Source organism: Phodopus roborovskii, unplaced genomic scaffold (genome assembly GCF_943737965.1).
Source record: "Phodopus roborovskii unplaced genomic scaffold, PHOROB, whole genome shotgun sequence".
NCBI lineage: Eukaryota > Metazoa > Chordata > Mammalia > Rodentia > Cricetidae > Phodopus > Phodopus roborovskii.
In genome coordinates, this window is record NW_026126485.1 from 11091186 (window position 1) to 11103541 (window position 12356).

A 12356-nucleotide genomic window follows, 5' to 3' on the forward strand; every position below is an offset into this window, starting at 1 on the left:
TCTCCACATAAATCTTGTCAGTTTTTATCTGTAAAAGTAATAATCCTGTATCTGCTCCATCTTTTAGAAGTCCCTGCCCCACTTGACATGATTTTAGGTTGTTTGTTGATGGTTTTTCTGAGACAGGTTCTCATTATGTAAGTTGGTCATTCCAGAACTCACTATGTATAGAAGCTGGCCAGAAACTCACACCATATTTCTGACCAGAGCTGTTCTCTACTGAAACTAGCAGGCTTCAGGTGTCCACAGCAAATCTCATGGAACCTGTGGTGAAGAGAGGAATTGTCACCTGAGTAGGCACCAAACCTTTCTGCCTAAAACTGGTCTTTCTTCCTTGGCCTCCCCAGTGCTAGGATTACAGTATGTACCACCACACCCAGATCACTTGATACCATTTTAAACTAATCTTTTATATAATTTATAGTCTAGTCATGGGGTTTTAAGGACTAAGCAGACACCTTACTTTCATTAACAAGGCATGGGTAAACCCAATGTATTAAGAGCTTGATTCTTTTATCTGGTGCTGAGTTTTGTTAGTTTGAAGTTTAAGGTAATATTTACCTGAGTTCTTGCCTTCTGAAACTTCTTCTTGTCCTATTTTAAGAAGTCAATGTGCAAAAGGAAGTCATCCTTGAGACTAAGAATTAGGAGAATCAAAAAAACTAAGAGAAAAAGGAGGATTCTAAAAGATGGATGGATCAGTTCTACACTCATTCAGATTATAATACCATTGTACCTGCCCAAACATCAGACCTGTGTTGATAATGGGGATTCTAGCTGGAGCTCTTGCTCCTAGAAGCTGAAATTCTCTTGGGGAGGGTGGATCTCCTCATGAAGTTAAGTGAAAGCCTGGTGAGGGGCATAGAGATCGTCCCCATTTTTAAGAGATCACAGGGAAAGTTTCTTGACAATCATGCAGTTGGAGAGAAGGGAGGGATGGAGATGTGGGAATTTGGAAGAAACTTTCCTAAGCATAGAGGTGCAGCAAGTGCTTCTCTGGGAAGAGGAACCTTACTGGGTATCTTCAGGGAACTTCAAGACAGGTGAAGAACATGAAGTAAAGCAAGTGAGGAATGGTGGAAATGAAGCGACAGGTGATCTTGTAGTACAGTACCTGGTGGGCATTCATTGTAAGAACTTCAAATGCAGGTCAAGGCATTTGCTGACAAGGCTGACCTGAGTTTGACCTTCAGGACCCACACAATGGAATGAGAGAGCCCACCCCCAAGTTGTTCTCTGACATGCAAACACATACATACACACATGTAAAAATTTTGAAAGAATTTCGAATTTGATTTAGTGAATTAGGAAATTAGAGGAATGGTATAGTCACACATGCTCGTGTATTATGGGATATGTTGCTAGTGGCTTTTCATACAGGTATTCATACTCAACGCTATGTGAGAAGATTTTCATCCATTTGTATTTCTGAGTGTTAAATTTGTTGAGTGTACTAAATTTGTTTACACATTTTTCAGCTTTTTGTTCATTCACTTGTTTTGAGGCCAAGTCTCACCAGAATGGCCTGGGATTCAATATGTCACCAAGGATAACCTTGAACTGTTGATCCTCCTGCCTCTCCTCGGGAGTGCTGGGGGTTACAGGTGTACACCACCATTGATTAGCAAGTTTTAACCCTTTCAAATAAGACTTTATCGGGCTTTAACCCTGTCTTTCTTTGAATATTGAGCTGAGAGTAGCTTGCAGTGAGTTGAAAAAAAAAAAAAAGTGGGATTTATTCAGAAAAAAGAAGAAAGAAAATAAATGAATGCCACATACCAAGTATATAAAAATAGGAAGTAATCTAGTAGGAACGGATGAGCAAGTTAAATAGTATTTGGTAAGAGCTTCTAGTGATAGAGTAGCAGCATAGGTGCAAATAAAAAGGAATACTCCATCCTGAGTAGAGAAGGCAGGAAGTAATTCCCTGTTGTAACCCCTGAGTCCTGGAGGATTCTTGGTTGGGGTGTATAATGAATGGGGTGTATAGCTATAAGACTGGAGATATATCCCAGTAAGCAGAGTGCTTGCCTGGCATACATAAGGCCCTGGGCTTGATCTACAGCACCTCATGGTATTGGGCATGCTGGCAAATGTCTCAGCACCCTGAAAGTAGAGGTAGGAGGATCAGAAGTTCAAGGTTATCTTAGATGAAACTTTACCACACTAAACAGATTAGTAAACAAGCAAGTAAATAGATTTATAACTTCACTCATATAAAAAGACCCTGAAGCAAATGGGCATGGTCAGTGCTACGTGTATGTACTCATTTATTGTAGCTGAAGAACCCAAAATAAAGCTATGGAAGAGGAAGTAATGAGAAAGTATACTTAGACAGATGCTTTATTGTGAAAGGTCCAGTATGTCATGATAGATAAGGAGAAATACTGGAAGACTTTAAACAAACAAGTGACACAATCATGTTTATATTTTTTAAACCCCAGTCTTTCATTAAAAGAAATAAATAACATTTGGGGTTCATGGCACTCTAAATCTTATAGAAACTTGTTTCCTTAAAAAGTGATTATATACAAAATATTTCAGATTAAAGCCTAGTGTTTACACAATCTTTAGCAACCTAGATGGAAAATGGTGAGCATTTAATCTAATGGTTAGCACTGGTTGAAGAATGAGTACCAGCTGTGTTTTACATTTTTAAGGACTGTCACGAATAATCAAAGAGCCACAACTTGGGAAGAAACTCATATGCAAGAATAAGCAGATATGTAAGCAAAGAGAAGGCAAGGTTAGGAGAAAAAGGAGTCAAGGATCCCAAGGACAAGAAAGGATAAAACGTAGTGTGCCAGTGGGGATGGGGAACACTAGAGAGATGATTCAGCTGTTAAAGAGTGTTTGTTGTTCTTGCAGAAGATCAGGTTTGGATTCCCATTCTGGTATGACAGCTCACAACACTCTTAACTCCTGTTCGAGGGGATCTGATGCCCTCTGACCTCAATAGTCACTTCGTGCATGTGATGCACTTAACATACACAGACAGGCAAAACACTCATTTATGCTTCATTTCTCCTAAAACTAATGTAGTCTAATGGAAATTTACTGGGCTCAGGAGCGCATCATAGGAAAAGAATGTTGGGGGCTCAGTAGAAGTCACCCTGGCGTTAAAGAGGACATTTTTACAATGAACCAAACTGGCACCTTAAAGTGTTAGTTTATCTTAGACCTTAAACGCTTTAATTACTTTGGTATATAAAAGAAAATTATGTCTATTTGGATAGCATTACCAGTGTGTTGCATATTCCAGTCCCCCCCTTTGGAAATGAGTTGTCCAGTGTTTTTTCTAGAAAAGCCACATGTGATCTTAATGCTTTATGAAACTGATTTTTTTCCCCATAACACTTTTGATTATATTTTGAGTCTAACTCTTATTAAAAAGGGAAAATAAAAGAGTATGCCTTTCTGAAAAATTTTACAAGTTGGCACCATCACGAGTATTTTCTGGGCACAGTTTATTCTTTCAATTTATTTTTTCCATGATGTTTAAAATAAATAGAAACTTGTTATTAGAATGGGAGGAGGAAGCTACTACTGTAAACTGTTGATAGTGCTTAAAAGAATCTTGTCATCAGACTGGATGTATTTTCTGTTAGGGTTTTGGGGGGGTTGTTTTTTTAAAAGATTCTCAAGAGCTAGTTTTTGTTTCCAAGTGTCAGACATCAAATTCTATGGTTAGTTAATAATTTTTATGTAATTAATTATAGCCTTAGTTTTACATACTTTTCCTACTTTGCTTCTATTGCTGTGATAAACAGTATGACCAAAAGCAACTTGGGGAAGAAAGGGTTTTTTCAGCTCACAGCTTGTCATCCATCATCCAGGACTATCCGGGTAGGAACTCAAGGCAGGAACTTGGAGGCAAGAACTGATGCTAAAACCATGGAGGAACATGGCTTGGCTTGTTCTCCAGCTTGTGTTCAGCTGTCATTCTTATACCACCCAGGACCACCTGCCCAGCAGTACCACCACCCACAGGGAAATGGGCCCTCCCACATCGATTATTAATGGAAAAAAATGCTCCCACAGACTTGCTACAGGCCAATCTGATGGAGGCATTTTCTCACTTGAGGTTCCTTTTTCCAAATGAGCCAGTCAAGTTGACAGTGTACAGAGAGTAAGGTACTTTGGAGCACTCAGCCCTGAGTGAGATGTTGTTAATCAACATCTGGGATTCTGTGCAGAAAAGACAGAAAGATTATAGGAGCCAGGGTTGATGGATGACTCCAAGGAAATAGCATATTCTGATACAAAATGAGTGACACACATCTGAACTCACAGAGACTGAGAGCATGCACAAGACTTGCAACAGGTTCAAACCAGGCAAAAGTCCCAGCACTGAAAACGGGAAGTAGACACAAATTCTCACCCAGAACCAAGAGGCTATTTGCAGTTGATAACCTGCTGGGAAAGGGAAATTGGTTTTTTCCAATGGAGTGATATATCAACCACACTCCAGAGTGAGCCCCATGCCTAGGTATCCTAGTCACTGTTCTATTGCTGTGAAGAGACATCATGATCAAGGCAACTTTTTTTTTTTTTTTAAGATATTATGCTGTTGGCCAGTTACTAAGTTACTAGTTTCTTATCAGCTAGCTCTGTCTTAACCGATTTCTATTAATCTAAGTATTTCCACTTGGTCTCATCTTACCGGAGAGAGGGCCAGGACCTCTGATCTCTTGATCTTACATATTGACTCTCCTCCTACCTCTCTCTGAGTCCTCTCAAGGCAACTCTTATAAAAAGAAAGCAGCAAATGCTCTTAACCAGTATGCCATCTCTTCAGCCGGACACTTACATCTTAGATTCAACCAGGAAAGGCCAAATGCATATCTTCTCTTTCGTCACGATAGGTTACCACTCCATGTCTTCCTCTTCTGGCTAACCTATCAATAGCCTCCATGTGACAGCTCCATCCGGGTTATACTGGAGCCCTCCTCCCCTGTCTTGTCCCATTATAAAGGTCATACTCCTTTTACCTATTTGAGCCTCTGCCAAAGGGCAGGTGATGACAACTTAATTCCTTTTCTTCACAGCTTGGGACTGATTCTGCTCTCCATGTTTGGCTGTATTTAACCACATGAGAGAGAAAATCTCTGTCCCATGTTCTATATACATCTTAAGTGATGGACAGTATAGCTGATGGGTATCACATGTGCTGTGTTCTGATTGTTTTTTTACATATTTTTAAATAGACATTTCTATTTGTGTATGTACAGGCCTATGTTTTAGAAAGGTGAAGGCAGATTCTGTAACAGGACTCTCTTGCTTTAATTGTAATTGTTAAAAATCAAGAGATTTGCATTAATGTAAGTAACATGATTTTTGTTTTATTGTGTTAATTTTTGTTTACTTAAAAATATTGGGCATAAGTTTTGAATTGTACTAAATGTAGTTATAAGTTCAGTTGCTATTTATTATTAATAATAATAAAAATAATTATTAAAGCTGTTGTTAGATTTTGTATTGTTGAGCTGTGTATATATTCCCAAGATTAACTCTTTGTTTTGGAGAGTTGTTTTTAAATAGTAATCTCTCCACTAATTTTATAGTCTCTTTTCAGTGTAAGGATTCTGGGGACAGCATCTGCCCTGTTATGTTTGTGCACTGTCCAGAAGGACGTTGCTCTATCCAGTTGCTGACACTGGATCACTATTTTAACTAATTTTGAGACTGCAGACATGATGGCTTTTTATCTGTCAAGCACCTTACTATGCTGAACTTACTCTATTATCTGACTCTTCTGTCATAGATGCTCCCTTCGGAGAGGCAGCTCCTTCACATTTTTAACACCTGGCCCTCACTGGGACTTCACTTTGGTGAGTAGATACCTGGATTTTCAAAACATTGGGATCCATTCCTGGGCTGTCTTTCATTCTGCTGTACAACTCAGTTGTGCTACTTACTATCTCATGAAGCAGACCTGATTTATTTAGTCCTTTATTGCCAAAAGCTGAAAGTTTTATTTCAAGTAAATAAAGCATTTTTCAAAGCACTCTTATGAATTCACCTTCAACGCTTAACCTTCTGTTCCTTTGAGTGGTAAAAAAGTAAGGCATCATTTTATGTACAATCTTTGACAACTTTTTATACTATGTTTAAAGATATATGAATGCTTGTCTTAGATTACATGTACATATATATGTACATACATATGTGTACCATGGATGGATGGATGGATAGATAGGTAGATAGGTAGAGATAGAGAGGAAATGATTATCTGCTGTTGGTTTCCTCACAACAGAGAAACTGCCTAACCATTTTTTAGGGCAAGTTTTTTTTTTTTTTTTTTTTTTTTTTTTTTTTAAAGATTTATTTATTTTTATTTTATGTGTATGGGTGTTTTGCCTACATTTATGTATGTCTGTGTACCATGTGCATACATTGTCAGTTGAAGCTAGTATTCCCTGAGACTGGAGTTACATGTAGTTGTTTGCTGTCATGTAGGTGCTGGGAATCAAACTTGTGTCCTGGAAGAGCAACCAGTGCTCTTAAACCTAGAGCCATCTCTCCAGACCTAGGACAAGACATTACAGAGGCATTTAATTTTCTGTGATATGATGAAGAATATTGGTTCTTTTTATACCTCCCGCCCCTTTGAACACTGCTTGTTTCAGGACCAAACCTTCAATTCATGAGAAGTTTGCAAAGAACACTTCATATTCACTCCACAACACCCACACGTGTTTGAGAACTTACTCTATCCACTGGTATGATAAATGAGTTGGGTTCTTGGCAAACAGTGTTAGGGTGGGAGGAGGCATCTAATTGTCTGGCCACATACTGCATATTAACAAAAGGAACTTCTAGGTGGATGGATATAAATAAAGCCTGAAGGTATTTGAAAGGAGCAACAGTACACAGTCTTAGATCCTGTTAGCTTTCTCTGTTCCTGTGAGCAGCCCTGTATTTGCAACTGCAAAAGATCATGCATGCTCTTACCCTTACACTTCCTTTGCTTCATAGTTGTACCTCCCTCGCCCATGTAGGCTGGTCCTTCTATAGCCTCTTCTGACCCATGTCAGCAACTCCACATGTATTGTTCTAGATTTTGCTCCTATTGTCTGCCTATTAGTATACAGGTTTCCAAACAGGTAGAAATACTTAGGACTTGGGGTTAGCTGACATCACAGTCATGATCCTATTATTCATACCTTCCTGTACTTCTTTAACATGACCTTTGAATCAATGAAGGTTTCTTAAAATCTGTCACTTTGGTTTTGAAGTTTTTTCCCAGTTCTGATTTATTTATATTGTTCCTTCATTTCTTATATCATTTTCTCAGTGCCTTTTAAGCTCAGTTGGGAATGGTGTGTTGCAGTTTTGTCCACTTGAGAATTTCTTTCTGGTGTGCCTTCATTCCCTAGTAGTGGGGTAATTTTGGATGGGGGGTTACTTTAATTTTTAAATTGTATTTATTCCTTTTGTTTTATGTGTGTTTTGTTTGCATGTACCACATATGTACCATATTGCTTCCTGGTACCTCTGGAGGTCAGAAGAGGGTGTTGGATCCCCTGGAACTGGAATTATGGATGGCTGTAAAATAACACATGGGTACTAGGAATCAAACCTGGGTCCTGGGTCCCTTGCAAGAGCCACAAGTTTTCTTGTCAACTGAGCCATCTCTCCAGCTCTGAAGGGATGATTTTTGTAGGATTTGAATTTGGGATTTTTTTTTATGTTTGTTTCCCCTTTTGGGGTGGGGTTAGGTGGCTTTTCTAGCTTCACAGACTTCCTCTCATTTTCACGGTGGCGTGCTTTCTCTGCTTTCTGGCTCTCTTATCTCCCCTAAATCTATCCAGGTGTTTTCTCTTTCAACTACTCTGCTCAGTTCTATTTGGACTCTAAGCCTTTTCTTCTCATGGGGCCAAGAACTGAAAAGAGCCCTAGATGGTTAGTTTTAGGCTTTTGGAAGAGGTAGTATGAGTCACAAGGAAATGTGTTATTTTGAGATGTGGAATGATAAAATGCTACTTAATGGTACTTATTCATAATTGACTAGGAACTGTAAATGATAGATATGTACACATTATGCTGTCACTGGCACCAAGCATAGCTGAATGATTACCCAGATCACTCCAGGACATAGCTTGTCCTGTTCCATTTGATAAATCCTGCTTCGGGCAATAAATCTGAGTTTGGGCTATGAGAAAAGGATGCCCCCACCCAAAAAAAGATTCCCATCACATCTTGGTAAGCAGTAAGTTCCTTTAAAAAAGCAAACAACATAAAACCTGCTGCATTTGTATATAAAGTAGTTTCCTTTTCCCATAATAGCAGAAATGGCTCATAAATTACATGAGTTCTAGTCTGACAATGCCACAGAAGTAAGGTATTTAGTGGTGTACATTCACTTCAGCAAGAGAGCATTTAGTCAGAGGGTACTGTTTAGGCAATGCATATTCCAGAGATAATTTGTAAATCTCCCTAATCAAAATAATTTCTTTTTAAAATAATTTATTTTATTTGTGTGTGTGTGTGTGTGTGTGTGTGTGTGTGTCTGTCCGTCTGTCTGTCCATCCGTCCGTCTAGTGTGGAGCTGTGGTTACAGGTGATTGTGGGCTGCTGACATAGATGCTGGAGCCAGAGCTCCTGTCCAATGAAAGAGCAGCCAGCACTATTCACTGCTCCAGCTCCTTGCAATGATTTTTTTTTTATAGTTGTGGTGAATCTTTGTTTAATGCAGTAACATTTTGTTGTATGTATGAATCAAATCTTTTTTCCCCTTTATAGAAAAGAAAGCGAAGAGAAAAAGATGATGATGTTGTAAGCCTTAGCAGCCTCGATCTGAAGGTAAGCCCTGCTGCCATGTTAAGAAAAGCATTTTAATTGTACAAATAGTACTTTATTCCTGTGCTGTGGGAATGCTGAGTGTTGGTTTGGAAGGGGAAAAGGCATTTGTTGCATTTTTTGAAGTACAAACTGAACAGTATTGGCTACAGATAACCTCTGTAGTTGTTTGAATGAGAATGCCCCCATAGGCTAATATACATTCTTAATCCCCAGTTGATGAACAGTTTGAAAGGCTTAAATTAAAGTGTGGCTTTGTTAGAGGAGGCATATCACTGGGAGTGGGCTTTGAGGCTTCAAAAGCCCACACCAGGCCCAGCAATCCCCCTTCTCCCCCGCTTGCTGGTCAGGTTGGAAAGCTCTCAGCACCATGCCTGCCTGCTTACCACCCTGTTGCTCACCATGATGACAATGGACTAACCCTCTATACCTGTAAGCAAGCAGTTAAATGCTTCATTCATAAGAGTGGCCTGGGGACATGGTATCTCCTCACAGCAATAGAACCCTAAGACACCCTCTTTTTGTGATTCTTCTTGGTTAAGAATGAAAGGAATACCGTTCTCAAAACAGCAGTAATCTGTGAGTGAGTGAGTGAGTGAGTGAGTGAGTGAGTGAGTGAGTGTAAAGATCTGTGCAAAGAAAAGAGGTAGCAGTAGGGCTAGTCATAAGAAGCGCCAAGCCCCTCTAGAAGGAACAAGCAAGCGGTTGGTTGTGTGTACAAGACTCACCAGAGTGGAAACTTCTATGGGAAACTTTCCAAATGTTAAATGTTGGGTTTTTTGTTTGTTTGTTTTTCCTTTAAAGCAAAAACTAAGCAAGTCTATAAGTCAGAGGCACCCCATGGGCTTCAGATGTGCAGCCTCTGGTAAACTGAAACTCAATGCCAATACTGTATGAAGTACTCGGGTACTCTTTTAATGTAAAACTGTTATTAGGTCCAAAGCCTGTGTCCTTGGAATAAACCAGTTTCTGTCCTCAGTAAATGCTAGGGTGTGGGTAGAGAGTAAGGATGGGTGACATGGACCTGCCTTTTGGGGAATGAGGTTTGCTTTTCTTTTTGTCTATCCAAATGATTTTTTTTTTTAAGTTGCCAGAATAGGAAACCACTGGGTTGGAATATGGCATTCTCAAAATTGGCTCTCTAGAAAAACACATTAAAAATGGTATTCTGCCAGCAGCTCCCTGCTTTTTGTCTTTGCTAAATGTAATCAGTTTGTATTATTTGATACCTGTCCTGTTGCTGGGATCTGTATTACTTTAGTTACCTTTATGTTCAGTAACCAAGCAGCATGGCCTGATGTGAGTCAATGATCAGAAAACAACTGACAGATGAATGTATGGAGTAATAAAGGTCAGATGAATGATATAAGACCATGCTCTTAAGTAGATAGTATGATCATTGGGTTATGTGTTTTGATTTTGAATATCTTGTATTAAGAATTTAATATTGATGGTAGTTGAATTTTCATGTTGGAATTGTCTATTTTGTTCTGTAAATGTGATTGTTGTATGCTTCTTCAAGTAAAATACCGTGTGTGTGTGTGTGTGTGTGTGTGTGTGTGTGTGTGTGTGTGTGTGCACGCACGCGCGCACATGTGTTACTAAAGAGCTTTACTTGTCTATATTATATGTAAAGGGATACATACTTTGTTTTGGAGTTTGTTTTTTAAGATGTACTTAATATATATATACAGAGTTCTGTCTGCATATATGCCTGCAGGCCAGAAGAGGGCACCAAATGGTTATGAGCCACCGTGTGATTGCTAGGAATTGAACTCATGACATCTGGAAGAGCAGCCAGAGTTCTCAACCTCTGCACCACCCACCCCTACTACCCACCACCCAGCCCCATGCTTTGTTTTTTTTTTTAAAGTCACTTCTCACCTCTGTATTGCTACCAACTATAAACTGGCATTTTTCTTCTGACATAGTCAAAAGTGGCCATTGAATTTTTACTAAGGAAGGCTTTAGGGTGAGCAGTGCTGAACTATTTTTATGGAAGTGTTCTTTCAGCAGAAGAGATGATTAAAAACATTTTTTTAACTATGTGACTGTTCAGTTCTTTTTGTGATGCTCATATATATATGGAGCTCAGCTCTTTTAAAAGTTAAAAGGTGTGTCAGGGATTACATTCTGAGTATTGGTATACTCTGCCATTTTGGAATTAAGCATAATGAATTATATGCTTTATTCATGACAAAATAATACATAAATGAGAATTATTTTTAAAGTATCAGGATTATTTTGAATGGAAATAAAGTTTTGGCAGCTTTTGACTTAACATTCCAGACACTTCTTTTGATAAGTGACCTCTTGAAAACACGCTAAGTCATTTGATAATATTCCTAGGCTTACGTGGATAATTTGAAGTAGCTGGCATACAAAAACTAATGATTTAACCACAGGTAAGTGTGTGCTATCTCCCTTTTGATATAACTGGTCTATCTCTGCCATTTTCTAAAATATAGACTATTATTTCCCTGTGATAAGGTCCATATAGTAAAGCTAACTTCTGGTACCAGTGATGAAAGTAAAGAAAAATTTGGAATTAGGTACAAGAAAGTGGTGGTTCTTAGCCAAAAAGGAGTTAAATAAAATATGATAATATTCTGAGAAACCATTGCGATGCCAACATTACTACCAGTTATAGAAAAACAGACGCATTATTAAAGTGGTGCCATGAGAAACTACACCAACGTGTTGCACCAGCTAGACAAATGACAGCTGCTTAGAGACATAGCAACATGAGCAGCGGTGAGAAGAGCTGGGTACACCTATGATCAGTAAGGAGATTAAGCCAAAAGCCCAGAACAAGACAGCCGCTGATAAATTATGCTCAGTGTTTCAAGAATTACCACAGGTCCTTCTCACACTCTTCAGAAAAAAAGAAAAACTGAAAGAGAGAGGAAGGGAATACTCCCAAATTCATTCTGAAGCCACAATCACCCTGATTCCAAAGCTAAAGATGGTACGAGAAAAAAATGATAAACCAGTATCTTATAAATATGATCTATAGCCACTCAGCAACAAAGTAGGTTCAGTCACATAGTAAAAGGGTTATATGGAATAACTGTGGGATCACTCCTAGAGTACAAAGTAGGTTCAATAAATGAAAAGCAGTCAGTGAACACACTAAGTTAACAGAGTGAAGGGGAGAGGGTGCATTATCTAATGCCTTCCAGTTGCTACTCACTGCAGTGAATAGAAAGGATAAATAAATGATATATAAACACAATAGAACATTATTCAAACTTAAAAATGAAGGTACATAGGACACATGCTACAGCACAGGCAAACCTTGAAGACAGTATCCTAAGGGAATAAGCTAATGTTCCTGTTTAGAATGGGGCTATATGTTCAGTTTTTAGTATTATGGATCATTGCATCCGGGCTAGAATCCATAAGCCAAATTACTCCCTGGCCCTGATTAGCACAGTTTCCTATTTCTAGTTTTTCAATATGGCTCCTCAAGCTCCTGACCAATTAGCTAAAGTGTTTGCTACTGCTCAGGAGCCTGTAAAAACCTGCTCTTGTGCCTCTGTCCCCAACCTGTC

General features: G+C 38.8%; 1 protein-coding gene across 1 annotated transcript in view; it reads left to right on the top strand.

Moving 5' to 3' along the window:
- Net1 (neuroepithelial cell transforming 1) overlaps positions 1 to 12356 on the top strand; it is a 32494-nt gene that overhangs the window by 1142 nt on the left and 18996 nt on the right. The window contains exons 2-3 of the mRNA XM_051194792.1: positions 5765 to 5831; positions 8746 to 8805. Coding sequence (XP_051050749.1) covers positions 5765 to 5831; positions 8746 to 8805 — 127 coding nt within the window. The remainder of the gene's footprint in view (positions 1 to 5764; positions 5832 to 8745; positions 8806 to 12356) is intronic.